General features: G+C 55.3%; 3 protein-coding genes across 6 annotated transcripts in view; 2 read left to right on the top strand and 1 right to left on the bottom strand.

Annotated features, from left to right (window-relative positions):
- The window catches only part of SPACA6 (sperm acrosome associated 6), a 231,142-nt gene that overhangs the window by 60,939 nt on the left and 147,209 nt on the right, over positions 1-22,994 (top strand). The window lies entirely within an intron of this gene.
- Positions 142-14,944, bottom strand: LOC103126096 (beta-1,4-galactosyltransferase 3-like). Of its 3 annotated transcripts, none has more exons than XM_060175415.1 (7): positions 14,886-14,944; positions 9,103-9,395; positions 5,766-6,001; positions 3,389-3,576; positions 1,159-1,281; positions 528-626; positions 142-444 (listed from the first exon to the last, which is right to left on the bottom strand). In XM_060175415.1, the coding sequence occupies exons 1-7, from the start codon at positions 14,894-14,896 to the stop codon at positions 291-293; spliced, it is 1,104 nt and encodes a 367-aa protein (XP_060031398.1). In that variant the 5' UTR covers positions 14,897-14,944; the 3' UTR covers positions 142-290. The 3 variants fall into 3 exon arrangements, with proteins under 3 accessions (XP_060031398.1, XP_016049725.1, XP_060031405.1); XM_016194239.2 differs by having other exon boundaries at positions 14,808-14,942; XM_060175422.1 differs by having other exon boundaries at positions 302-1,069.
- On the top strand, positions 14,956-20,905 carry LOC103126073 (cytoplasmic tRNA 2-thiolation protein 1). 2 transcript variants are annotated; one of them, XM_060175406.1, is made up of 4 exons: positions 15,503-15,562; positions 16,725-16,827; positions 17,639-18,162; positions 19,944-20,905. In XM_060175406.1, the coding sequence occupies exons 3-4, from the start codon at positions 17,655-17,657 to the stop codon at positions 20,774-20,776; spliced, it is 1,341 nt and encodes a 446-aa protein (XP_060031389.1). In that variant the 5' UTR covers positions 15,503-15,562; positions 16,725-16,827; positions 17,639-17,654; the 3' UTR covers positions 20,777-20,905. The 2 variants fall into 2 exon arrangements, with proteins under 2 accessions (XP_007536998.2, XP_060031389.1); XM_007536936.3 differs by lacking the exon at positions 16,725-16,827 and having other exon boundaries at positions 14,956-15,562.

Raw genomic sequence — 22,994 nt, forward strand, 5'->3', positions numbered from 1 at the left:
CTGCAGGGGGAAGCTTCACAGTGGTGAAACAGGGCTGCAGGTCTCTCTCTCTCTCTCTCCCTACCTTCCCCTCCTCTCTCAATTTATCTGTGTCTTTATCCAATAACAAATAAATTAAATGAAAGGACAGGGAATCAGGGATGGCGGCAAGGAGAAGCAAGCAAAGCAAACTCGAATTTAATTTAGAAAATGAACAAAAAGGAAAAGGGGGGAGGGGTGGTGGACACAAAGCCATCTCAGGCGACCAGGTGGTGGGAGGGCTGCCCTGTGGCCCTGGCTGTCGGGTCCCCTCAGCGTGGCTCTGGGCCTTCGGGGGTGAAGAAGTTGATGTCCACGGAGAGGTTGGTGTAGAGGGGCTGCAGGTCTTTGGAGAGCAGCCTGTAGCCCACCGAGTTCATGCCGTTGTGGCGCCACAGCCGGTGGCCGGGGGCCACTGGGCCAGGGCTGGGCAGAGGGGCAGAGGGGCAGCCGGGTGAGTGAGGCCGGGCCTAGGGACCCTGCCCGCCGGGCGCCCGCCGCCCCCTCACCTCTGACTCCGCTCCCGGCTGGGGTCCTCCCCCTCCAGCATGTGGTAGCGGCCGAAGAGCAGGTGAGGCCGAGAGAGGAGCATCCCGTTCAGTTTCAGCCTTGGGGGGCCAGGGGGGGCCAGATGCCAGTCTCCTCCATCAGGGTGCCCCCCCAGAGCCACAGCCCAGGCCCCTCGTTTCACTGCAGCCAGGTCCCCCTCAGAAATCCAGGGCAGGGGGCCAGGCGGGAGCGCAGCGGGTGAAGCGCACGTGGCGCAGAGCACAAGGACGGGTGTAAGGATCCCGGTTCGAGCCCCCGGCTCCCCACCTGCAGGGGAGTCGCTTCACAGGCGGTGAAGCAGGTCTACAGGTGTCTGTCTTTCTCTCCCCCTCTCTGTCTTCCCCTCCTCTCTCCATTTCTCTCTGTCCTATCCAACAACGACGACAGCAATAATATTAACAACAATAATAACGATAGACAACAAGGGCAACAAAAGGAGAAAAAATGGTCTCCAGGAGCAGTGGATTCGTAGTGCAGGCACCGCGAGCCCCCAGCAATCACCCTGGAGGCAAAAAAAAAAGGAAAAAGAAACCCGAGGGCAGCTTCCCTCAGCCCCACACCCCGGAGGAAGCGGTGAGCAGCCCCCCCAACCTGGCCGCGATGTCCTCGTCCTCGCGGGCCCAGCTCCAGTAGGTGTTGGGGAAGCCGTTGATCCTCAGGTAGTGAATGGGCCGCAGGGCAAAGACCCCTCCAAGGTAGCCCCGGTAGGGCAGCCTGAGGAGGCAGAGAGAGCGGTGGCAAGTCCTGACCCCGGGTCTCCAGGCCTCGGCTCTGAGGACCCCTCCCCAGCACCCCCGCAGTCACCTCTCAGCTCCCACGAGCCTCCCGCCCCACTTGCCCTCTGTGGCACCGGTCCCCCTGCCTTCTGTTAACAGCGACTCTGACTACGACTTTATTCTGACCAGAGCCCTGCTCTGCCCTGGCTTACGGTGGTGCTGGGGATTGAACCTGGGACTCTGGAGCCTTGGGCATGAGAGTCTCTTTGCAGAACCATTATGCTATCTACCCCCACTGCCTACCCACCCTCATAACTACGACTTTAAGGACATTATTGGGGGCTGGGGAAATAGCATCATGGTTCCACAAGAGTTTCCTGCCTGAGGCTCTGAGCTCCCAGGTTCAGTCCTCAGCCCATCATCAGCCGGAGCTGAGCAGGGCTCTGCGCTCTCTCTGTACCCCTCTCCCTCTCCCTCTCCCTCTCCCTCTCTCTCTCTCTCTCTCTCTCTATATATATATATATATATATATCACTTTCTCATTAAAATAACTTTTTTTAAAAAAGACTTATTTATTGGGCATGAGGAGATGGCAGAATGATTATGAAAAGAAGTCTTTTCAGGAACAGGCATGGCACACTCGGTTAAGCGCACATATAACCACATGCAAGGACCCAAGTCGGGAGGCCTTACGAGTGGTGGAGCAGGTCTGCAGGTGCCTCTCTATCTCCCTCTCTGCCTCTTCCTCCCCATTCAATTCCTTTGTCCTATTAAATAAGAGGGGGAAAAGGCATGAAAGTCTTTTGCAGGATTGTTACGCTGCCTTCCCAGCCATCTTTATGTTTTAAATATAGACACAGGCATAAAAAGCAGAGAGAGGGGGCCAGGTGGTGGCGCACCTGGCCGAGCGCATCTGTTACAGTGCGCAAAGACCCGGGGTTCAAGCCCCTGGCCTCCACCTGCAGGGGGGAAGCTTTCCGAGTGGTGATGCAGGGCTGCAGTGTCTCTCTGTCTCTCTCTGTCTCCCTTTTCCCTTTTGATTTCTGGCTGTCTCTATCCAATAATTAAAGATAATTAAGAAAAAAATTAAAAAGCAGAAAGAGGGAGGGTGAGAGGTACCACAGCACAGAAGCTTTGAATGCAGGCGGGGCTGACCCCGAACCTGGCTCACACTCATGGCCGAGCAGTGCATTACACGAGCGGTTTCCCCGGCCTGCTCTCTCCCTTTCTCCTCTCTCTCCCTCTCTCTCCCTCTCTCTCCCTCTCTTCCCTTTCTCCTCTCTCTCCCTCTCTCCCTCTCTCTCCCTCTCTCTCCCTCTCTTCCCTTTCTCCTCTCTCTCCCTCTCTCTCCCTCTCTCTCCCTCTCTCCCCTCTCCCTCTCTCTCCCTCTCTCTCCCTCTCTCCCCTCTCCCTCTCTCCCCTCTCCCTCTCTCTCCCTCTCTCCCCTCTCCCTCTCTCTCCCTCTCTCTCCCTCTCTCCCCTCTCCCTCTCTCCCCTCTCCCTCTCTCTCCCTCTCTCTCCCTCTCTCTCCCTCTCTCCCCTCTCCCTCTCTCCCCTCTCCCTCTCTCTCCCTCTCTCCCCTCTCCCTCTCTCTCCCTCTCTCTCCCTCTCTCTCCCTCTCTCTCCCTCTCTCCCCTCTCCCTCTCTCTCCCTCTCTCCCCTCTCCCTCTCTCTCCCTCTCTCTCTCCTTCTCCCTCTTCCTCTCCCCTCCCCTCCTCTCCCCTCTTCCTCTCTCCCTCTCTCTCCCTCCCTTTCCCTCTCTCTCCCTCTCCCTCCCTCTCTTCCTCTCTCTCCCTCTCCCCTTCCCCCTCTCCCTCTCCCCCCTCTCTTCCTCTCTCTCTCCCTCTCCCCCTTCCCCCTCTTTTCCTCTCCCTCTCCCTCTTCCTCTCTCTCTCTCCCTCTCTTCCTCTCTCTCTCTCCCTATCCCTACCCCCTCCCTCTCTTCCTCTCCCCTTCCCCCTCTCCCTCTCTCTCTCCCCAGGTGCCAATGGCCTCTCTGCAGCACAGATCAGGGTATGGACTGTATGGCTGGCTGTGTGTGTTGTGGAAGAGGCGAGGTGAAGGGAAGGGCTGGTCCCCAGCCCCCGGCCCTTTCCTCCACCCACTTGTAGTTGAACTTGTCAATGGCCACGGACACGTGGGTGGGGAAGATGTCACAGACGTAGAGGTTGCGGTCGTCCTCCGGCAGCAGGTTCACGTCGTGGAAGAAGACACAGTCCCAGTCCTCCTCCTGCATGGCCTCCCAGAACCCCACATTTCGCAGCTTGCCCCGGTTGAAGGCTGTGTTGTTCACCTGCGCGGGGGGGGGGGGGGGGGGGGGGGGGGGGGGACAGAAGGGCTCGGTGCCGCCCTGGTGGAGGGGTACAGACGTCCTCACACACACACCGCCTGCCGGGCCCATCTTCTCGCCTCTTCAGGCGCCAGCCTCCATGTCTGAAGCCCCCCGTTGCCACCACGGGGGACATGGGGAGACACTTCTCTCTGGGTTCCTGACCCCCTGTTGGGACTATGTGTAAGCCTGATAGAGCTTAGGGAGAACCACCCCCATCCTTGGATGGAGGTCTGAGAAGATACCCTCTTGTCAGTCTCTCTCAACTAAGGTGAGCGAAGGGGAGAAACTCAGACTTAGTTCTCTCCTTCTTGACTCTCAGGCCCACGAAACCTCACTGCCTCTCTTCATTAATGCAGGCCACATGGCCCCTGCCTTAAGGTTCATTTACTCAGAGTTCACCTCACCTTCTGATCACAGAGGAGGACACACCTTATCACACACTCCTAGCAGCGCCCTTTGATGTCCTCAGTTTGCATCAAACCTTGCTTATCTTCTCTCTATCTTGCCTTAACTGGTTCAACCCCTCTCCTCCCCTCAAACACCTTTGGGTAATTAAATGCCTGCATCAGGAGACTAATTATCTTGACCTTTATGTATCTGCATCAATTCTTGTCATACAAGCCCCCTACCGTAGGGGCAAGCCAACCTTTAAGAAACCTGTAATTTCTGACATATTTCAATAATAATTCCCTTTGTTTGGTTTTCTATTTAACTCATGTCCACCTGCTAATAAACGAGTTCTGAGCACGCTGCAGTCTCCCCGGTGTCTTTACTCTGGAAAGAACCGGTCCCTTACCTTTCCCCTGGAGATCACCCTGCCAGAGACCCCGACAACCCCTGTCCAGGCAGGCGGTCACACAGCCTCACTTCTGCCTCCTCAGCGCCTTCAAGAGGTCACCTGAGGGGTGGGGGCGGGGGGGGGGGGCTGGCGGTGGCGAAGTCGAGTCTGCTGTCTGCCAAAGTCAGCGTAGACCCCTGGACAACACCGAAGCCACTCATCCTTTTGCTTAGAATCCCATTGATAATTTGGGGACTTACTGGCTACTTTAATCATTAGAACCTTACAGGGGAAGTACATGAAAATAACAATCACAGCACTGAGTGTAATAGGACCGAAGATGGCCTAGAAGCAGAAGCTGCTGGACACAGCAGAAAGCTCCCAGAGGAAGAGCTGTTTGTCCCCCAGGCTGTCCTACTACACAACCAACCTGGCTAGATAGATACAAGAGAACAAGGACCTTGGGTTCTTCCCACGGCACAAGGGCCGCCTTGGGCCGCTTATAGAATAGGTGGTAGGCTGTCTCCCCAAAGTGTAAGGACCCATACCAATTACCTCCACCTACCGACCCCCCTCTTCCGTTTACAGGCATCTATGATGAATACCTTGGCCATGTGGTTTACATTAAAGGCAAGCAGGTTGACGTCAATAAGTTACCACCTGGAAGCCGGCTGGTAGTGCAGCAGGTTAAGCGCACGTGGCGCAAAGCACAAGGACCGGCGTAAGGATCCTGGTTCCAGCCCCCGGCTCCCCACCTACAAGGGAGTCACTTCACAGGTGGTGAAACAGGTCTGCAGGTGTCTGTCTTTCTCTCCTCCTCTCTGTCTTCCCCTCCTCTCTCCACTTCTCTCTGTCCTGTCCAATAACAATGACATCAATAACAACAACAATAACTACAACAATAAAACAACAAGGGCAACAAAAGGGAATAAATAACTATTTTTTAAAAATAAATTAAATAATTTACCATCTATATAGAAACCAGCAAGGTGTATGTTTGCCAGGAAACAAAAGACAAGCTAAACAAGATGATTCGCTTCATCGAAACTGACCTTTTAGAAACAACAGATGCTTCACAGAAAACTCATGCTATTCCAAGAAGCTTGCTCAAGAAAAATAGGCTGACTGCTAAAATAAAGAGATGAATTTTATGGTGAACAGGTGTGCAAAGAATCCTGCAAAAATAACGAGTCGACGCATGTTGTATCCGGGTGGAAAACGTAGAAATAATAAAGCTCTGCACAAGAGAAAGTGGAGGCACCTCTCTCCTGCTCCTGACGCAGTCGACGCGTCGCCCACCTCGTCCGCCGATGCCCCTCATCTTCCAGGGACCCCGGTAACGTGCTGGGCGCCACCTGTTCTGCCCCCTCACCTGGCTGACCACGTAGATGGCATAGTGCAGCTGCTGGCGCTGCAGGAAGGGGTGCAGGTGGAAGAGCAGCTGCTGCAGCTGCTGGGCCTGCCCCGAGTAGGGCACCACCACCGCCGTGTGGTGCCGCGTCCAGCAGTCGGGGGGCCGGTAGTGCCCCCCTGGCTCCACCAGTGGGTTCTTTTCAGCCACCTGCTCCAGCGTCAGGTTCTCTGGGCTCAGCACCTTCAGGGGGCCGTCTGAGAGAGGGGAGAAGGAGGGGTGGTTGGAGACCGGCCCCTGGAAACCACAGCACAGCTGTGCTGGGCTCCAGTTCTAACCCCCCGACACACGCACGCACACGCGCGCACACACACACACACAAAACCATGTCCCCCCAGCACCTGAGCACATGGGAAATCCGGTCTGTGTGGCTGCCAGCAGCTAGACCATGGCTGGCGTCGGGGCTGGGGAGATGGCACCGTGGCTGTGCAGAAAAAGACTTTCAGGAGGCCAGGCAGTGGCCCGCACATTACAGTGAATAAGGACGCAGGTTCAAGCCCCTGATTCCCACCTGCAGGGGGGGGGAAGCTTCACAAGCTGTGAAGCAGGGCTGCAGGTGTCTTTGTCCCTCTCTGTCTCCTGCTCCCTTCTCAATTTCTCTCTGTCTCTATGTAATAAATAAAAATTTAAAAATATATAAAAAAAAAACTAGGGAGCCAGGCAGTAGCGCAGCAAGTTAAGTATGTGTGGCACAAAGCGTAAGGATCCCGGTTCGGGCCCCCAGCTCCCCACCTGCAGGGGAGTCGCTTCACAGGCGGTGAAGCAGGTCTGCAGGTGTCTGTCTTTCCCCCTCTGTCTTCCCCTCCTCTCTCCATTTCTCTCTGTCCTACCCAACAACAATGACATCAATAACAACAATAATAACCACAACAACAATAAAAAACAAGGGTAACAAGAGGGAAAATAAATATTAAGAATTATTTTAAAAAATTTAAAAGATCTTCATGCCTGAAGCGCTGAGATCCCAGGTTCAATCCCCAGGTCTAGGTCCACCATTAAACAGAGTTGGGTATGTCTCTGGTACAAAAATAAGGGAGGGGGCAGGGGGACAAGTGATGGTGCAGCTGATTGAGTGCACGTTACAGTCCTCAAGGATCCAGGTTCAATCCTTTGGTCTCCACCTGCAGGGGAAAAGCTTCACAAACAGTGAAGCAAGCCTGGAGGTGAGCCTGGAGGTGCGTCTCTCCCTCGCTCCACCCTTCCTCTTCATTTCTGTGTTTCCATTCAGTAAATAAATATATAAAAATCTGGGGGTCTGAGCAGTGGCCCACCTGGCTAAGCGCAAATATCACCAGTTGAGCAAGGGCCTGGGTTCAAACCCCAGCTCCCCACCTGCAGGGGGAAGCTTCACAAGCAGTGAAGCAGGTCTGCAGGTATCTTCCTCTTTCCCTCTGTCTACCCTCCCCTCTCAGTTTCTCTCTGTCCTGTCAAATAAAATAGAAAGAAAATCCATTCTTCACAGCAAAAGAAACCACTACCCAAACCAAGAGACCCCTCACAGAATGGGAGAAGATCTTTACATGCCATACATCAGACAAGAGTTTAATAACCAACATATATAAAGAGCTTGCCAGACTCAACAACAAGACAACAAATAACCCCATCCAAAAATGGGGGGAGGACTTGGACAGAATATTCAGCACAGAAGAGATCCAAAAGGCCGAGAAACACATGAAAAAATGCTCCAAGTCTCTGATTGTCAGAGAAATGCAAATCAAGACAACAATGAGATACCACTTCACTCCTGTGAGAATGTCATACATCAGAAAAGGTAACAGCAGCAAATGCTGGAGAGGCTGTGGGGTCAAAGGAACCCTCCTGCACTGCTGGTGGGAATGTCAATTGGTCCAACCTCTGTGGAGAACAGTCTGGAGAACTCTCAGAAGGCTAGAAATGGACCTACCCTATGATCCTGCAATTTCTCTCCTGGGGATAGATCCTAAGGAACCCAACACATCCATCCAAGAAGATTTGTGTACACATATGTTCTTGGCAGCACAATTTGTAATAGCCAAAACCTGGAAGCAACCCAGGTGTCCAACAACAGATGAGTGGCTGAGCAAGTTGTGGTCTATATACACAATGGAATACTACTCAGCTGTAAAAAATGGTGACTTCACCATTTTCAGCCCATCTTGGATGGACCTTGAAAAAATCATGTTGAGTGAAATAAGTCAGAAACTGAAGGATGAATATGGGATGATCTCACTCTCAGGCCGAAGTTGAAAAACAAGATTAGAAAAGAAAACACAAGTAGAACCTGAAATGGAATTGGAGTATTACACCAAAGTAAAAGACTCTGGGGTGGGTGGGTGGGTGGGGAGATACAGGTCCATGAAAAATGATGAATGACATAGTGGGGGTTGTATTGTTAAATGGGAATCTGGGGAATGTTATGCATGTACAAATTATTGTATTTACTGTTGAATGTAAAGCATTAGTTCCCCAATAAAGAAATAAATTATTTAAAAAAAAAAAAAGAAAGAAAATCCACCTGCAGGGGAGTCGCTTCACAGGCAGTGAAGCAGGTCTTCAGGCGTCTATCTTTCTCTCCCCCTGTCTTCCCCTCTGTCCATTTCTCTCTGTCCTATCCAACAACAACGACATCAATAACAACAATAATAACTACAACAATAAAATAACAAGGGCAACAAAAGGGAATAAATAAATATTTTAAATATACATATAAAGAGGGAGTCGAGCGGTAGCACAGCAGGTTAAGTGCATGTGGCACGAAGCGCAAGGATCAGAGTCAGGATCCTGGTTCAGGCCCCTGGCTCCCCACCTGCAGGGGAGTCGCTTCACAGGCAATGAAGCAGGTCTGCAGGTGTCTATCTTTCTCTCCCCCTCTCTGTCTTCCCCTCCTCTCTCCATTTCTCTCTGTCCTATCCAACAACAACAACATCAATAAAAAAACAAGGGCAACAAAAGGGAATAAATAAAGATTTTTTTTTAAAATAGGAAGAAAAGTGGCCTCTGGGAGTGGTAAATTTGTAGTGCACTGAGCCCCAGCAGTAAGCTTGGTGACAGAAAAGAAAAAATAAATACTGGCATCCACCAAGCAGAGCCACATGAAGCCCCGTGACAAGGCAGCCCTGCTAAGGAGCCCAAGTGCCGTCCTTGCCTCCCTGGAGGTGGTGCGGTGGTCAGAGAGCACTGGACCGGCAGGCAGGAGGTCCCGAGTTGGATCCCTGGCACTGTGCACACTAGAGTGATGCTCAGGCTCCTCCCATTCCTCGAGGGGTGTCCCCCAACCCAGCTGTGGTCAAGAGCCCGGGGGAGAGCGGGTGCCGCTTACTGATGTAGGGGGAGATGACAGGGCAGCTGGGCAGGTCCTCCTCGCTGAGGTCCAGGGGCCGGATCTGGCTGAGGTTGGAGTACACGTCGCCAGCCGGCATGCCCAAGAAGGAGTCCTGGGCCCAGAAGGGCACCTCGTCTCCTACTGCCACCGTAGCCTGCTGGCCTCGCCCGAGGAAGCCCCAGAAGGAGTCAAAGCCTCGGTGGTGACGGTGGTTGTGGTAGAGGAAGGCGCCCAGCAGCAGCAGCTGCACCCCCAGGAAGAGTAACAGGAGCCCCCTCTGCCGGTCCTTTCTGGGGAAGGAAGCACATGGGCATGGCTCCTGGTCTGCTGGCCCATCCAGCCCAGTCCTGTCCTGGTCCTGGTCCTGGTCCGCTCCACCCCTCCTGCTCCCTTCGAGGGGAGGCCGGAGTGAGAGACCTGCCGCCACTGAGGTCACTCCAGCTTCCAGACTGAACCTGCTTCCTGCAGGCACCTCTCTCCCGGGTTCTGGGTTTTTTTTTTTCCTTTTTCTTTTTCTTTTCCTTTTTTTTTTTTTTTTTTTTTGCCACCAGGGTTATTGCTGGGGCTCAGTGCCTATGCTGCACTACGAATCCACCCCTACCAGACGTCATTTCTCCTTTTTTTTTTTTCTCTTTTATTCGATAGAACAGAGAGAAAATTGCAGGGCCGGGTGGTGGCGCGCCTGGTTGAACACACGTTACACTATGCAAGGACCCAGGTTCTAGCCCCCAGCCCCTACCTGCAGGGAGAAAGCTTTGCAAGTGGTGAAGCAGTGCTGCAAATGTCTATCTCCCTTTTCCCTCTTGATTTCTGGCTGTCTCTATCCAATAAATCAAGATAATAAAAAGTGTTTGATTTTTTTTTCTTTAAAAAGAAATTGAGAGCAGAAGGGAGAGAGACACCTGCAGACCTGCTTCACCACTCATGAGACAATCCCCCCTGCAGTTGGGGAGCGAGGGCTTGAACCCAGGTCACTGTGCGTCACGTGTGCGGTGCCACCCAGCTCGTCTCCCAGCCTCTGATCACGTCAGACTCAGGTGGGGGTGGGGGCAGCTCCCCGAGACAGTCAAGCTGACCCGGATAAGGCTCCCCGTCCTCGGTAAAGTGGGGGCTTCATGCTGCCTGGGCCCTGAGCCTGGTCACGCAGCGTGCCCCGTCCAGGGGGTGACAAGCTCCGTATGCTGAGCACACACATTGCCATGTGGAAGGGCCTGGGTTCAAGCCCTCACTCCCCACCTGCAGGGGAGAACGTCTCATGTGTGGTGAAGCGGGTCTGCAGGTGTCTCTCTTTCTCTCCCTTTCCTCCCTCTCAATTTCTCTCTGTCCTATCAAGACAAAAAAAGGGGGTAGGGTGGGGGTATCGCCCCTGCAGGTGATACATTTCATGAGGGGTGGAGCAGTGCTGCAAATGTCTCTCTTTCTTTCCCTCTCCCTCAAAAGAAAAAAGGAGAGAGAGGCAGGTTGAAAGTATGGATGGACCTGTCAATGCCCATGTTCAGCGGGGAAGCAATTAGAGAAGCCAGACCTTTCACCTTCTGCATCCCACAATGACCTTGGGTTAAAGAATAGGAAAGCTATCAGGGGAGGGGATGGGATAGGATATCTGGTGGTGGGAATTGTGTGGAGTTGTACCCCTCTTATCCTATGGTTTTGTAAACTTTTCCTTGTTGTAAATAAAAAAAAAGAAAAGAAAAAAGGAGGGAGTCGGGCAGTAGCGTCGCGAGTTAAGTGCACTTGGCACCAAGCGCAAGGACCTGCTTGGCGCCAAGCGCAAGGATCCCGGTTTGAGCCCCCGGCTCCCCACCTGCAGGGGAGTTGCTTCACAGGCGGTGAAGCAGGTCTGCAAGTGTCTGTCTTTCTCTCCCTGTCTTCCCCTCTCTCCATTTCTCTCTGTCCTATCCAACAACAATGACAACATCAACAACAGCAGTAATAACTACAACAACAAAAACCAAGGGCAATAAAAGGGAAAATAAATAAATATAAAAATATATTAAACAGAAGAAGAAGAAGAAGAAATAGAAGAAGGAGAAAAGGCTGCAGGAATGACAGCTTGGTTATGCAAGCATGCCTGCAGTGACATCTCTAATGGCGAATAAATACACACACCACAGCACATAAGCTGTGGTTCTCCACCTGAAGGGCTCATCCTCCCAGAGCTGTCGAGAGCTCTCCATGTGGAGGGGCTTCCTCGCCAAGACCTTCACTGCCCTCCGCACCCCCATCGGGGCCCTGATTTCTGCTCTGGGCTGCTCACTGAAAGCGACCCTTGGGCCTGTCTCCCCTTGGGGACTCCAGCATCACCTATAAGGATGGAGTGTTTGCTTACTTACTCACCTTTCCTATCCCTTATCTTACAATGTCTACTGGGATCACAGGGCTTATAACTTCAAACACAGCACTCCTGGGGCCAGAGACATAGCTCAGCAGGCAGGGAGTACACCTCACCACACGTAGGGCACAAGTTCAAACCCTGGCACCACAAGGTGTCATGGCACCTGGGGAAGCTCTGGTGCTGGGGTCTTCTCTTTGTCTCTCTGCAGGAAAAAGTTGGTCTGAGACCAGTGGCAGCAGACGTGCACTAGACCCTGCCTTCCTGACTCCCCCGCTAAAAAAAAAAAAAGAGACATTGTACTAATATATTTGGGGCTCTTGATGGCAAAAATGTAACTAAGTACAGTAACAAACAAACAAACAAACAAACGAGGTGGGAGCAGGGCCTTTGCTGGTGGGTGTGGTGGCAAAAAAAAAAAAAGAAAAAAAGAAACCCTTTAAAATATGTGAAAAAAATATGGTTTCATCTTTAAGAATGAGGCCCACCTGGGAGGTGGTACAGTGCAGAGGACGCTGACCTTGGATCCTCGAGGTCCCCAGTTTGGTCCCCACCCTCTGTGTGCTCAGTGACGCTCTGTTCTCTCTCCATCTACCTTGTGTTGATCAATTAAAGAATTAATAATAATAAAACCTAGGTGAGACTTACGTATTTATTCCCCCCCTGAGGAATGTTCTCTGGGTGTGGTGTAGTCCGAAATGCATGTTCCTTAATAAAACAGGAAGGAAGGAAGATCCCAGATCAGACTGTGCTCTTGTACCAGCGTAAGCTCTGAACTTCCTCTGAGACAGAGAGGCTGTTTGCTATGGAACCTGAGGTGACCCAAGGGATGTTCTGGTTGTTTCTTCACCTCTTTTTCATAAATACATAAATAACGCCTCTTTGAAAGATGTGTTGCCTGGGGAGATAGCAGCATGGTTCTGCAAAAAGCTTTTTACTGTCTGAGGCTCCAAAGGTTCCCTGTTTCAACTCCCAGCACCAGCAGTATCCAGAGCTGAGCAAGGCTCTGGCTAACAAATAAATAAAGACAGCAATGAGATCCCATCTCACCCCTGTGAGAATGTCATCCATTAGAAAAGGTAGCAGCAGCAAATGCTGGAGAGGTTCTGGGGACAAAGGAACCCTCCTGCACTGCTGGTGGGAATGTCAATGGGTCCAACCTCTGTGGAGAGCAGTCTGGAGAACTCTCAGAAGGCTAGAAATGGACCTACCCTATGACCCTGCAATTCCTCTCCTGGGGATATATCCTAAGGAACCCAACATACCCATCCAAAAAGATTTGTGTATTCCCATGTTCTTTTTATTTTTAAGATTCTGTTGTTAAATATTTATTTATTTATTCCCTTTTGTTGCCCTTGTTTTATTGTTGTCGTTGTTGGATAGGACAGAGAGAAATGGAAAGAGAAGGGGAAGACAGACAGGGGGAGAGAAAGATAGACACCTGCAGACCTGCTTCACTGCTTGTGAAGTGACCCCTGCAGGTGAGGAGCTGGGGGCTTGAAATGGGATCCTTCCGCCGGTCCTTGTGCTTGGTGACACCTGTGCTTAGCCCGCTGCCCGACTCCCTCATGGTTTCTTAAAGAGCCATGTTTTGTTTATCACACACTAGAAAGGGTTTCACATGAGACAAAAGACCAATCAGAGCAATACCGTAGTGCATGTGGTGCTAGGGATCCTTAAGTGCACCTGTGTTCATAGCAGCACAATGTGTAACAGCCAAAACCTGGAAGCAACCCAGGTGTCCAACAACAGAGGAGTGGCTGAGTACGCTGTGCTCTATATGCACAATGGAATACTACTCAGCTATTTAAAATGGTGACTTCACCTTCACCTCATCTTGGATGGAGCTTGAAGGACTCCTGTGAAGTGAGATCAACCAGAAAGAGAAGGGTGAATATGGGATGATCTCACTCATACACAGGAGTTGAAAAATACTACCATGACACCAACCTGCCTTCCCTGGGCAGACGACCCCACCAACGTGTCCTGGAGCCCCGCTTCCCCAGAGCCCTGCCCCACTGGGGAAAGAGAGAGGCAGGCTGGGAGTATGGGTCCACCTGTCCACGCCCATGTTCAGCGGGGAAGCAATTCCAGAAGCCAGACCTTCCACCCTCTGCATCCCACAGTGACCCTGGGTCCATGCTCCCAGAGGGATAGAGACAAAAGGGAGGGAAGGAGGATGGGAGGCAGAAAGAAAAGGATAAACAAAGATAGATAGAAAGATAGGAGGAAATGAGTGAGAAAGAGAGAGGAAGGGAGAAAAAAGAGAAAGAAAGTTTGCCTGGAGTGTGGCATTCTTTGTGAAGGCACTGATCCTGTTGATAACTCTGGTGGTCGTTTAAAAAAATAAGTAGAAGTCTTTGCATGGGAGTGGGGATTTGGGGGTGGAAGCCGGGGCTTGGGCAGCCTCGTCCACCAGGGAGGATGGACCAGCACGTCAGACAGGCTCTGAGCCTGGTTCCAGTATCTGGGGGCTTCTGTTGGCTCTTGGGGGGAAGGGGACAGCCTGCCTGCCCGCCTGTGCCCAGGACATGTAACAGGAGTTCTCTAATTTCTCCCTCAGCGTGAAAATCTTCAGGAAACGAGCAGCTGGAAGACAAGAGGTCAAGGACGATGAAGACGTCATCATGGGTACAGTCGCCTGGGTGAGTGTTGATCCCGTCACCTGAGGGCCGTCACAGCCAGATGGGTGAGTGGTGCTATTGATGTATTTATAGTCATTAAATTTTACTGGAGCAGCAGCTAGGCGGTGGCTCACCTGGTTAAGTGCTCACATCACAGTGCACAAGGACCCAGGTTCAAGCCCCCGGTCCCCAGCTGCAGGGGGAAAGCTTCACGAGTGGTAAAGCAGGGCTGCAGGTGTCTATCTCCCTCTCTCTCTCCTCTCCCCTCTCAAGTTCTCTCTGTCTCTATCCAATAATAAATAGAATCTTACTGGAGCACATGGGGAGGGCAGAGACACCTGCAGCACCGCTCCCCTGCTCAGGGAGCTCCCCCCACCCCTGCAGGTAAATCACAACCCAATGAAGAAAAAAAAAGTTTGAAAACCTATTGGATTGGGGGCCGGGTGGTGGTGCAGCTGGTTGAGCACACATGTTATAGTGCACAAGGACCGGGGTTCGAGCCCCTGGTCCCACCTGCAGAGGGAAAGCTTTGCGAATGGTGAAGCAGGGCTGCAGGTGTCTCTCTCCCTCCCTCTCTCCTCTTCCTCTCAATAAATAAATGAAGATAAAGAAAATAAAAGCCTATTAAATTCAGTTATGTCGGGAAATATTTAATTCTTCTAAGAGTCAGTCCCCACTTCTTCCTATAAAAATGTGTTTTCTACCTCCAAGTAACAACAGAAATATTGGAAGACGTCAGGTGTCACCTGCAGGAGCCGGACCAAAGCCTTTGCTGTGCATTGGGTGGATTTGCCCGGCACAGGTGTGTGTGGGCGGGGTCTCACCTGGCCCGCATCCTCAGCTCCGCCTCCAGCTCCGCCCTTGGGCGACCCGCGCCTGCGCACAATTACCCGCCGAGCTGCCGCCCGCGGCGCGTGCGCTCTCGCCGCAAACCGTCCCCAGCGGCCGAGCGCGCGGCGCACCACGACTCCGGCACGGCCGCGCTATCGTCAACTTCCACCCACACCCCAATGTCCCCCATATTCGCGCCACCAAACTCATCCCCACGCCAACGAAAGCAGAACATCGGAAAGACAGCCAGTCTCATAATAAAGGACAATCACGCTGCGCGTGCGCACGGCACCCGGGACTCAGACACCGCCCCTACTTCTGCGCAAGCGCACGTGCAGGCCTTCCCAGTGCATTCTGGGAGCTGTAGGCGGAGTTCGGAGCTGCCACCGCAAGGGCCGCCGGGATTCGGAGGCCCAGCTGTTCTCACAGCATTGAGTGCCCGCCGCAAAGTCCCCTGGGAGTTGGAGGCGACCGGCCCCAAAGGCTCCTGGGAGTTGTGGTTCTTTGTGTTTTGCTAATGGCCCAGCTGTTCGTTAGCAGAGCAGTAAATGCCCTCCGCAAAGCCACCTGGGAGTTGTAGGCTACAGGCCCAAAAGCTCCGGGCAGTTGTGGTCCTTTTTGCTTTCGCGTTTTCTGGAAGCCCAGACTGTCCAGCGCTGGTGCTACTCAGGTGAGCACCTCCTCCCACCCCGGCCCTATATCTTCCTCCTTTGTGGCGCTGTCCTGTCCCTGTATTCCTTCCCGTCGCGTTCCGGTAGGCATCCCTGGAGAGAAGGCACTCCCCCCGGTGCTCCCCCAAACCTGCCTCCCGCGTCTTCCCCTCCTTCCTCAACAGCTGGTGTCCCCACTTTGGACAATGGGGCTCCTTCCCACCCCGCAACCCGGCCGTGGTGCAATGCATCTTCCTCTGCCCCGGTTACAGTGCAGCCCTGGGTGGTCGGGGGTGCAGGGGGTGCAGCCCCAGCCCAGGGTGCAGCAATGTCTTCGCAGAGCAGAAGGCATGGCAGCTGCCCTCTGCAAAGGGAATTCCGGATCCATCTCCCTCGTGTTGTGCCGTCTACCCCGCCTGCCTTGCCACTGCTTAGGCCAACACCTTGCGGTGGTCCGGAGACCTCTGTTGTCTCCTCTCCAGCTGAGTCAGGTGGGAGCCCTGTGAGCTCCAGGTGCTGCAGAGACCCAGAATGTGACCGTGGAGCTGTTCCTGTCAGCTTGCATGGCCTCTCCCCGGCGCTGGGCACCCAAGGCAGCTCACCGGACCAGTGCAGGACACCCCCCCCCCATATATATCCACACACAGGCCACTCTTCCTCCTCTAGTTCACATGCTGCCTGAGGGATCCCGTTTTGTTTTTTAATTTTTTAATTTTAATTTTATTTTATTTGCATCCAGGGTTATTGCTGGGGCTCGGTGCCTGCACCACGTATCCACTGGTCCTAGAGGCTATTTTTCCCATTTTTGTTGCCCTTGTTATTGTATTTGTTGTAGTTGTTATTGTTGTCGTAGCTGTTGTTGTTGGATAGGACAGAGAGAAATGGAGAGAGGAGGGACAGACAGAGAGGAGGAGAGAAAGACAGACACCTGCAGACCTGCTTAACCACTTGCGAAGCGACTCCCCTGCAGGTGGGGAGCGGGGGGCTCAAACCGGAATCCTTACACCCATCCTTGCGCTTCACACCATGTGCACTTAACCTGCTGCGCTACCGCTCGGCTCCCCAGTTTTGTTTTTTATTTGGGGTGGGTCCTGTTAAAACACAAAGCAGATTAGTTCATTCCAAAGTGTAAAACATTCCTGCAGTCCCCATCTCACTCAGAATAAATCCAAACTCCTCTAGGGAATAAATCCAACCTCACCCCCGCCCCTCCCTGGTCTTCAGCCATCACCTTCTGTGTTGACCGCCAGGTCCTGACTTTACGGTCCAGCCCTGCTGTTGCCTTGTATTTGCTCCTAATTCAATCCGGAATGTTCTTTCTCTATTGAGCTGATGCCTGGTTTCTTCTTGTCCTTCTAGCCTCAGTAGAGAATTCCCCTCATGTTAGGGAAGTATCTTGGTTATTTACACACTTAGCCAGATGTGAACATACTTTACTAAGTACCAGATACAAGATGTCTGGGTTTTATTGAAGCACTGCTGAGCTGGGGCTCCTGGTGATGCTAGGGATTAAAGCTGGGATGTGAGAGGCTCTGGTGTGAAAGTCTTTTTCATCATTCATTGATCATCATTCATCCCCAGTCCCAGATGCAATTTTTTTTTAACAAAAAAGATCTACTTGTTGCATATGAGAGAGAGAGAGAGAGAGAGACAGCGCTGGACTTTGATACAAGACAAAGAAACCAAAAGCAAAGCCACTCTACTGGCTGAGCCATTCTCCCAGCCTCCAGAGAGAAGCTTTATCCCTTCTTATCATCTGCTATAAGCCTGGTCCCTGCATCCTTTCCTGTCTAGTGCCTGGCTTTACGTTGAAGACACAAGACACACTGAGTGGGTATTTGTTGGATGGATGGATGAATGAATGAATGAGTGAGTGAATGGCAGAAAACGGAAGCTGACTTAATGGTGCCAGACTCCCAGAGCTGCTCAGAGTGTTGCACCAGCAGTCGCTCCTTTCCCTGGGGGCACTTGGGAGCCTAAGGCCTGAGGACCAGGCAGGTCTCCCCCTGCACCCCAGTGATCTCTCTCCCTGCAGGAACAGCCCAGGCGGGGTCCCCTTGCTGCACCCCAGTGACCCCCCTCCCCCGTCCCCGCAGGAGCAGCCCCGCCGCGATGCCCGCCCCGCAGTGCGCCTCCTGCCACCAGGCCCGCGCCGCCCTCCGCCGCCCGCGCTCCGGGCTGGCCCTGTGCGGCGCCTGCTTCTGCGCTGCCTTCGAGGCCGAGGTGCTGCACACGGTGGTGGCGGGCCGCCTGCTGCCGCCCGGCGCCGTGGTGGCCGTGGGCGCGTCCGGCGGCAAGGACTCCACGGTGCTGGGCCACGTGCTGCGCGCTCTGGCCCCGCGCCTGGGCGTGTCGCTGCGCCTGGTGGCCGTGGACGAGGGCATCGGCGGCTACCGGGACGCGGCGCTGGCGGCCGTGCGGCACCAGGCGGAGCTCTGGGAGCTGCCGCTCACCGTGGTGGCCTACGCCGACCTGTTCGGGGGCTGGACCATGGACGCCGTGGCCCGCAGCGCCGCCGGCTCCGGCCGCAGCCGCGCCTGCTGCACCTTCTGCGGGGTGCTGCGGCGCCGCGCGCTGGAGGAGGGGGCGCGCCGCGTGGGAGCCACGCACATCGTCACGGGTGAGCTGGGGGCCGGGGGCGGGTGTTGGCGACCCTGCGGGGGGCAGGGGCACGGGGGGGGCTGGGGCACCCCGAGGTCTTGGCGGGCAGGGCACCGGGTAATGTCCTGGGGATCTGGGGGTCCCGGGGTGTCTTGGGGGCAACCTGCCCGGTCCTGGAGCATCACCTGCACCTGCGGTGCCTGGGCTCCACTCGCACCCTCACGCTGGAGTGTGCAGCCACCAAGCCCGAAATGGCCTTGCAGCAGTAAAGCGCCTTTACTCCCTGCGTGGGAGCATCTCGACCACCAGGCCTGGATAAGTGGGCGCACCTGGGGCACCCCGGGTTGCTCCGGGGGGAGCCCTATGCAGGCCCCTCTGTTACTGGGGCTCTTTATTTATCTCTATTTGATAGGACAGAGAAATTAGAGGAGAGGGGAGATGGCGAGAGAGAGACACCTGCAGACCTTCTTCAAGTGTGCCCCCCGCAGGTGGAGAGCGAGGGCTTGAACCTGGTAATTTGTGCACTTAACCAAGTGCGCCAGTGCCCCCACCCGTCTTCGTGGCCTTCCCGCGCCCGCCCCCACCACCCCCAGTGCCCCAGGCGCAGAGGTTGGGCGCATGCACAACCCCTCCCCCTTCTGGCGCATGGCCATCCTCTACCTACCCCCCCTTCCGGATCTCCCCTGGGTGGGGCGCTGGCTGCAGACCCCTCTCCTGGGTGTAGGGAACATGCCGAGCACACAGCCCACCCCCACCTGCTCTGATTCCCCTGGGTGCACAGGTTGGGTGCGGCCCCCATGTCCCTGGGTGCACAGGTGGGGTACAGCCCCCTTGTCCCCGGGTGCACAGGTGGGGTACAGCCCCATGTCCCCGGGTGCACAGGTGGGGTACAGCCCTATGTCCCTGGGCGCACAGGTGGGGTGCGGCCCCGTGTCCCTGGGTGCACAGGTGGGTACAGCCCCATATCCCTGGGCGCACAGGTGGGGTGCGGCCCCGTGTCCCTGGGTGCACAGGTGGGTACAGCCCCATGTCCCTGGGTGCACAGGTGGGGTGCGGCCCCGTGTCCCTGGGTGCACAGGTGGGTACAGCCCCCATCTCCCTGGGTGCACAAGTGGGGTACAGCCCCCATGTCCCTGGGTGCACAGGTGGGTACAGCCCCATGTCCCTGGGCGCTCAGGTGGGGTGCGGCCCCATGTCCCCGGGTGCACAGGTGGGGTGCGCCCCCATGTCCCTGGGCGCACAGGTGGGGTGCGGCCCCGTGTCCCTGGGTGCACAGGTGGGTACAGCCCCATGTCCCTGGGCGCACAGGTGGGGTACGCCCCCATGTCCCTGGGTGCACAGGTGGGTGCGGCCCCATGTCCCTAGGTGCACAGGTGGGGTACAGCCCCCATGTCCCCAGGTGCATAGGTGGGGTGCAGCCCCATGTCCCTGGGTGCACAGGTGGGTGCGGCCCCATGTCCCTGGGCGCACAGGTGGGGTGCGGCCTCATGTCCCTGGGCGCACAGGTGGGTACAGCACCCATGTCCCTGGGCGCACAGGTGGGTACAGCCCCCATGTCCCTGTGTGCACAGGTGGGTGCGGCCCCATGTCCCCGGGCGCACAGGTAGGTACAGCCCCCATGTCCCTGGGCGCACAGGTGGGTACAGCCCCCATGTCCCCGGGCGCACAGGTGGGTACAGCCCCCATGTCCCTGGGCGCACAAGTGGGTACAGCCCCCATGTCCCCGGGCGCACAGGTGGGTACAGACCCCATGTCCCTGGGCGCACAGCCAGCCCCTCACGCCTTCGCCCTCCCCCGCAGGCCACAACGCGGACGACATGGCGGAGACGGTGCTCATGAACTTCCTGCGCGGGGACACGGGCCGGCTGGCGCGGGGCGGACTGCTGGGCTCGCCGGGCGAGGGGGGCGCGCTGCCGCGCTGCCGGCCGCTGCAGCTGGCCTCGCAGAAGGAGGTGGTGCTGTACGCGCACTTCCGCCGCCTGCGCTACTTCTCGGAGGAGTGCGTGTACGCGCCCGAGGCCTTCCGCGGGCACGCGCGCGCGCTGCTCAAGCTGCTGGAGGCGGCGCGGCCGTCGGCGGTGCTGGACCTGGTGCACTCGGCCGAGCGCCTGGCGCTCAGCCCCGCCGCCCGGCCCCCGCCGCCCGCCGCCTGCTCCCGCTGCGGGGCGCTGGCCAGCCGCGCGCTCTGCCAGGCCTGCGCGCTGCTGGACGGCCTCAACCGCGGCCGCCCGCGCCTGGCCATCGGCAAGGGCCGCCGGGGGATGGACGAGGGGGCCGCGCGGGCGCGGGGGGCTCTTCCCGGGGGCGGGGACGCAGAAGCCCCTCCTCCCGGGGGGCTGGACACAGGCGTCCCTCCTTCTGGGGACCAGGACACAGACGCCCCTCCTCCAGGGGAGCTGGATGCAGGCGCCCCTTCTTCTGGGGGGCTGGACACCGGCGCCCCTCCTTCTGGGGATCCGGATATAGCCGCCCCTCCTCCAGGGGAGCTGGATGCAGGCGCCCCTTCTTCTGGGGGGCTGGACACAAGCGCCCCTCCTTCTGGGGATCCGGACACAGCCGCCCCTCCTCCCGGGAGGCTGGACACAGACGCCCCTCCTTCTGGGGACCAGGACAGAGAAGCCCCTTCTTTATAAGAACCTGCACTGAGGTCCTGAAAATAACTGGGGTGCTGGGGATGGAACTCTGAACCTCGGTGTCTGAGAGTTCAGTACCCACTGTGCTACCTCCCAGGTGTAAATAACTGAATAAACTCGTTACCTTTGTCTCTGTGAGGATGCGGGGGAGCCATCAGGCAACCTGTCACCTGCAAACCTGGGGGATCTGCTCCTGGGGCTGGTATCCCTGGGTCTTGGGGGGGGGGGTGGAAGTCCTTGTGTTTGTGGGAGGAGGGGCTGGGCATCAAATCCAGGGTAAGGCAGCAGTGCTCTGCCACTGAGCCACCTCCCCGAGCCAGGTGGCTTGTTCATTTGTTTTTGTCAGGGCTTCACCACTCAGAGAGACAGAGAAGGTAACACCACAGCTTCCTTCAGTGCAGTGGGAGGTCGGGCTCAAAACCGCGATGTGGGAATGGCAAAGCAGGCACCCTCCCAGCTGAACTATCTTGCCGCCACCCCCGCTCCACTTCCCCCCTCATCTCCACCAACTTCCTGAAACTGGATCTTCTTTCACTCCTGGGGCCCTGAGCCCCAAGCCTGGCCGCAGTCCTGCCCTCAGGAAGGGCCCTTGTCTGCCCCTGGTCGGAGCCTGGAGCTGATACCAGGCCCCTGGCTGGAGTCCCAGGCCGGATGTTTGTGGATTTCTGATGTGCTACTCACTGGACTTGTGTGTGGCTCTAGGCTGTCCTCCGGTTCCCCTGACCTCGGGATTCTAACTTCTGAGCAGTCCTCCCGCCCCACAGGCCTCCGCTCTCCATGGTGTCCCTCCCTCTCCTGCTGACCCCACCGGAGTCCCCGGCTGCTCCGCCTGTCACATCGTGTGAGGGCACAGGATTCTTCTCCAGTCTGAATACTTCCCCTCCCCATAGAATGAAGAACTGAAAACATATTTCTGTAACCTGTCAGTTTCAAATGTAGCATTTGATGTCATTTGATGCCATGCTGATGTAAATGCAACAAACTATTTTAAGGTGGTGTTTGGGGGTGAACCCAAGGCCCCATGAATGTGCAATACCACTGAGTGGCCTCCCCAACCTGAGTTTCTATTTATTATTATTATTATTAATTGGTGGTCCAGGGGTTGGTGCAATGGATGAAGTGTTGAACTTTCAAGGGTGAGGTCCCAAATTCATTCCCTGGCAGCACATGTACCAGAGTAATGTCTAGTTCTTCCCACCCACCCCCCATTTTCTCTCCTCCTCCTCCCCTTCCTCCTCCTACTCTTTTCTCCTTCTATATCTCTACTTAATAAGTAAATTTATTTTTAAAATATGAATTGATTAGTGAAAGGGAACCAGAGAGCACTCAATACGGGTATCGAACTTGAGACCTCATGTTTGAGTTTATGACACTTTACCCACTGTGACACCTGTGGGTTGCTATTCTTCAGTGTTTCAGGGAGAGAGAGAGAGAGAAGATACCACAGCACTGCTCCACCATCACCCATGGAGCTCTCCCAGTGCTGTCTATGGTGCTCCCATGTGGTGCTGGGGCTCTTAACCCCCAGCCATGGACTTGCTATGGTGTGTGCTCTATTGGGTGAGTTGAGTGATCTCTCTCCTGGCCCTGAAACAGTTTTCTGATCCCACTTTTATTTGTCTGGGGCTTCAGTGCTCCGGGATATCTCTCTCTCTCTCTCTCTCTCACACACACACACACACACACACACAAAGACAGCACAGCACCGAAACTTTCTCCAGGGCAGTGGAGGCTGGGCTTGGACCTGGGCAGTGCACATGACAAAGCAACGCACCATCCAGATGAGATAGCTTGCCAATTGGCTTCTGCTTCTTTCCTTCCCCCCTCCTCTCCTCCCGCCCTCCCTTCCTTCCTCTCTCCCTTCTTTCCTTCCTCCCTTTCCCTCTGCACAGATCCAGGCATAGGACCAGAGGCACAGGACTGGAATGCAAAGCGTTGCTCTGTAGTCTGCAGTTCTGTGACCATACGGAGACAGAAGAGTGGCAAAAGCAAGATGTCAAACCTCTGGAAAATGAGGAAGAGAAAGAAAGACTCTGGCACAGAGGAGGCTTTCTGGAGGGGCGGGAGGAAATCAGAGGAATGAGGAGATCTGTGAGCAACACAAGGTCTCGGAGCTAAGTCCCTGCTTCCCTGGAAAGAGAGTACAGGGAGAGACCCCACCCTCCCAGCAGCACCTCTGTCCTGCAGGACAGATTGTCCAGTCCTCATTGGCTGTGTG

The sequence above is a fragment of the Erinaceus europaeus genome, chromosome 2 (genome assembly GCF_950295315.1).
Source record: "Erinaceus europaeus chromosome 2, mEriEur2.1, whole genome shotgun sequence".
Lineage (NCBI taxonomy): Eukaryota > Metazoa > Chordata > Mammalia > Eulipotyphla > Erinaceidae > Erinaceus > Erinaceus europaeus.

Bases quoted from the DNA above. Each gene is read 5' to 3' on its own strand.
- LOC103126096 (XM_060175415.1), bottom strand. The intron at 1,282-3,388 runs GTGGGTGGAGGA...CTGCCTCCTCAG, and splicing joins ATTGACAAGTTCAACTACAA to GCTGCCCTACCGGGGCTACC. The intron at 445-527 runs GTGAGGGGGCGG...CCCTCTGCCCAG, and splicing joins AGCCGGGAGCGGAGTCAGAG to CCCTGGCCCAGTGGCCCCCG.
- LOC103126073 (XM_007536936.3), top strand. From the start codon at position 15,441: ATGCCCTCCGCAAAGCCACCTGGGAGTTGTAGGCTACAGGCCCAAAAG. The intron at 15,563-17,638 runs GTGAGCACCTCC...CCGTCCCCGCAG, and splicing joins CCAGCGCTGGTGCTACTCAG to GAGCAGCCCCGCCGCGATGC. The intron at 18,163-19,943 runs GTGAGCTGGGGG...CCTCCCCCGCAG, and splicing joins AGCCACGCACATCGTCACGG to GCCACAACGCGGACGACATG.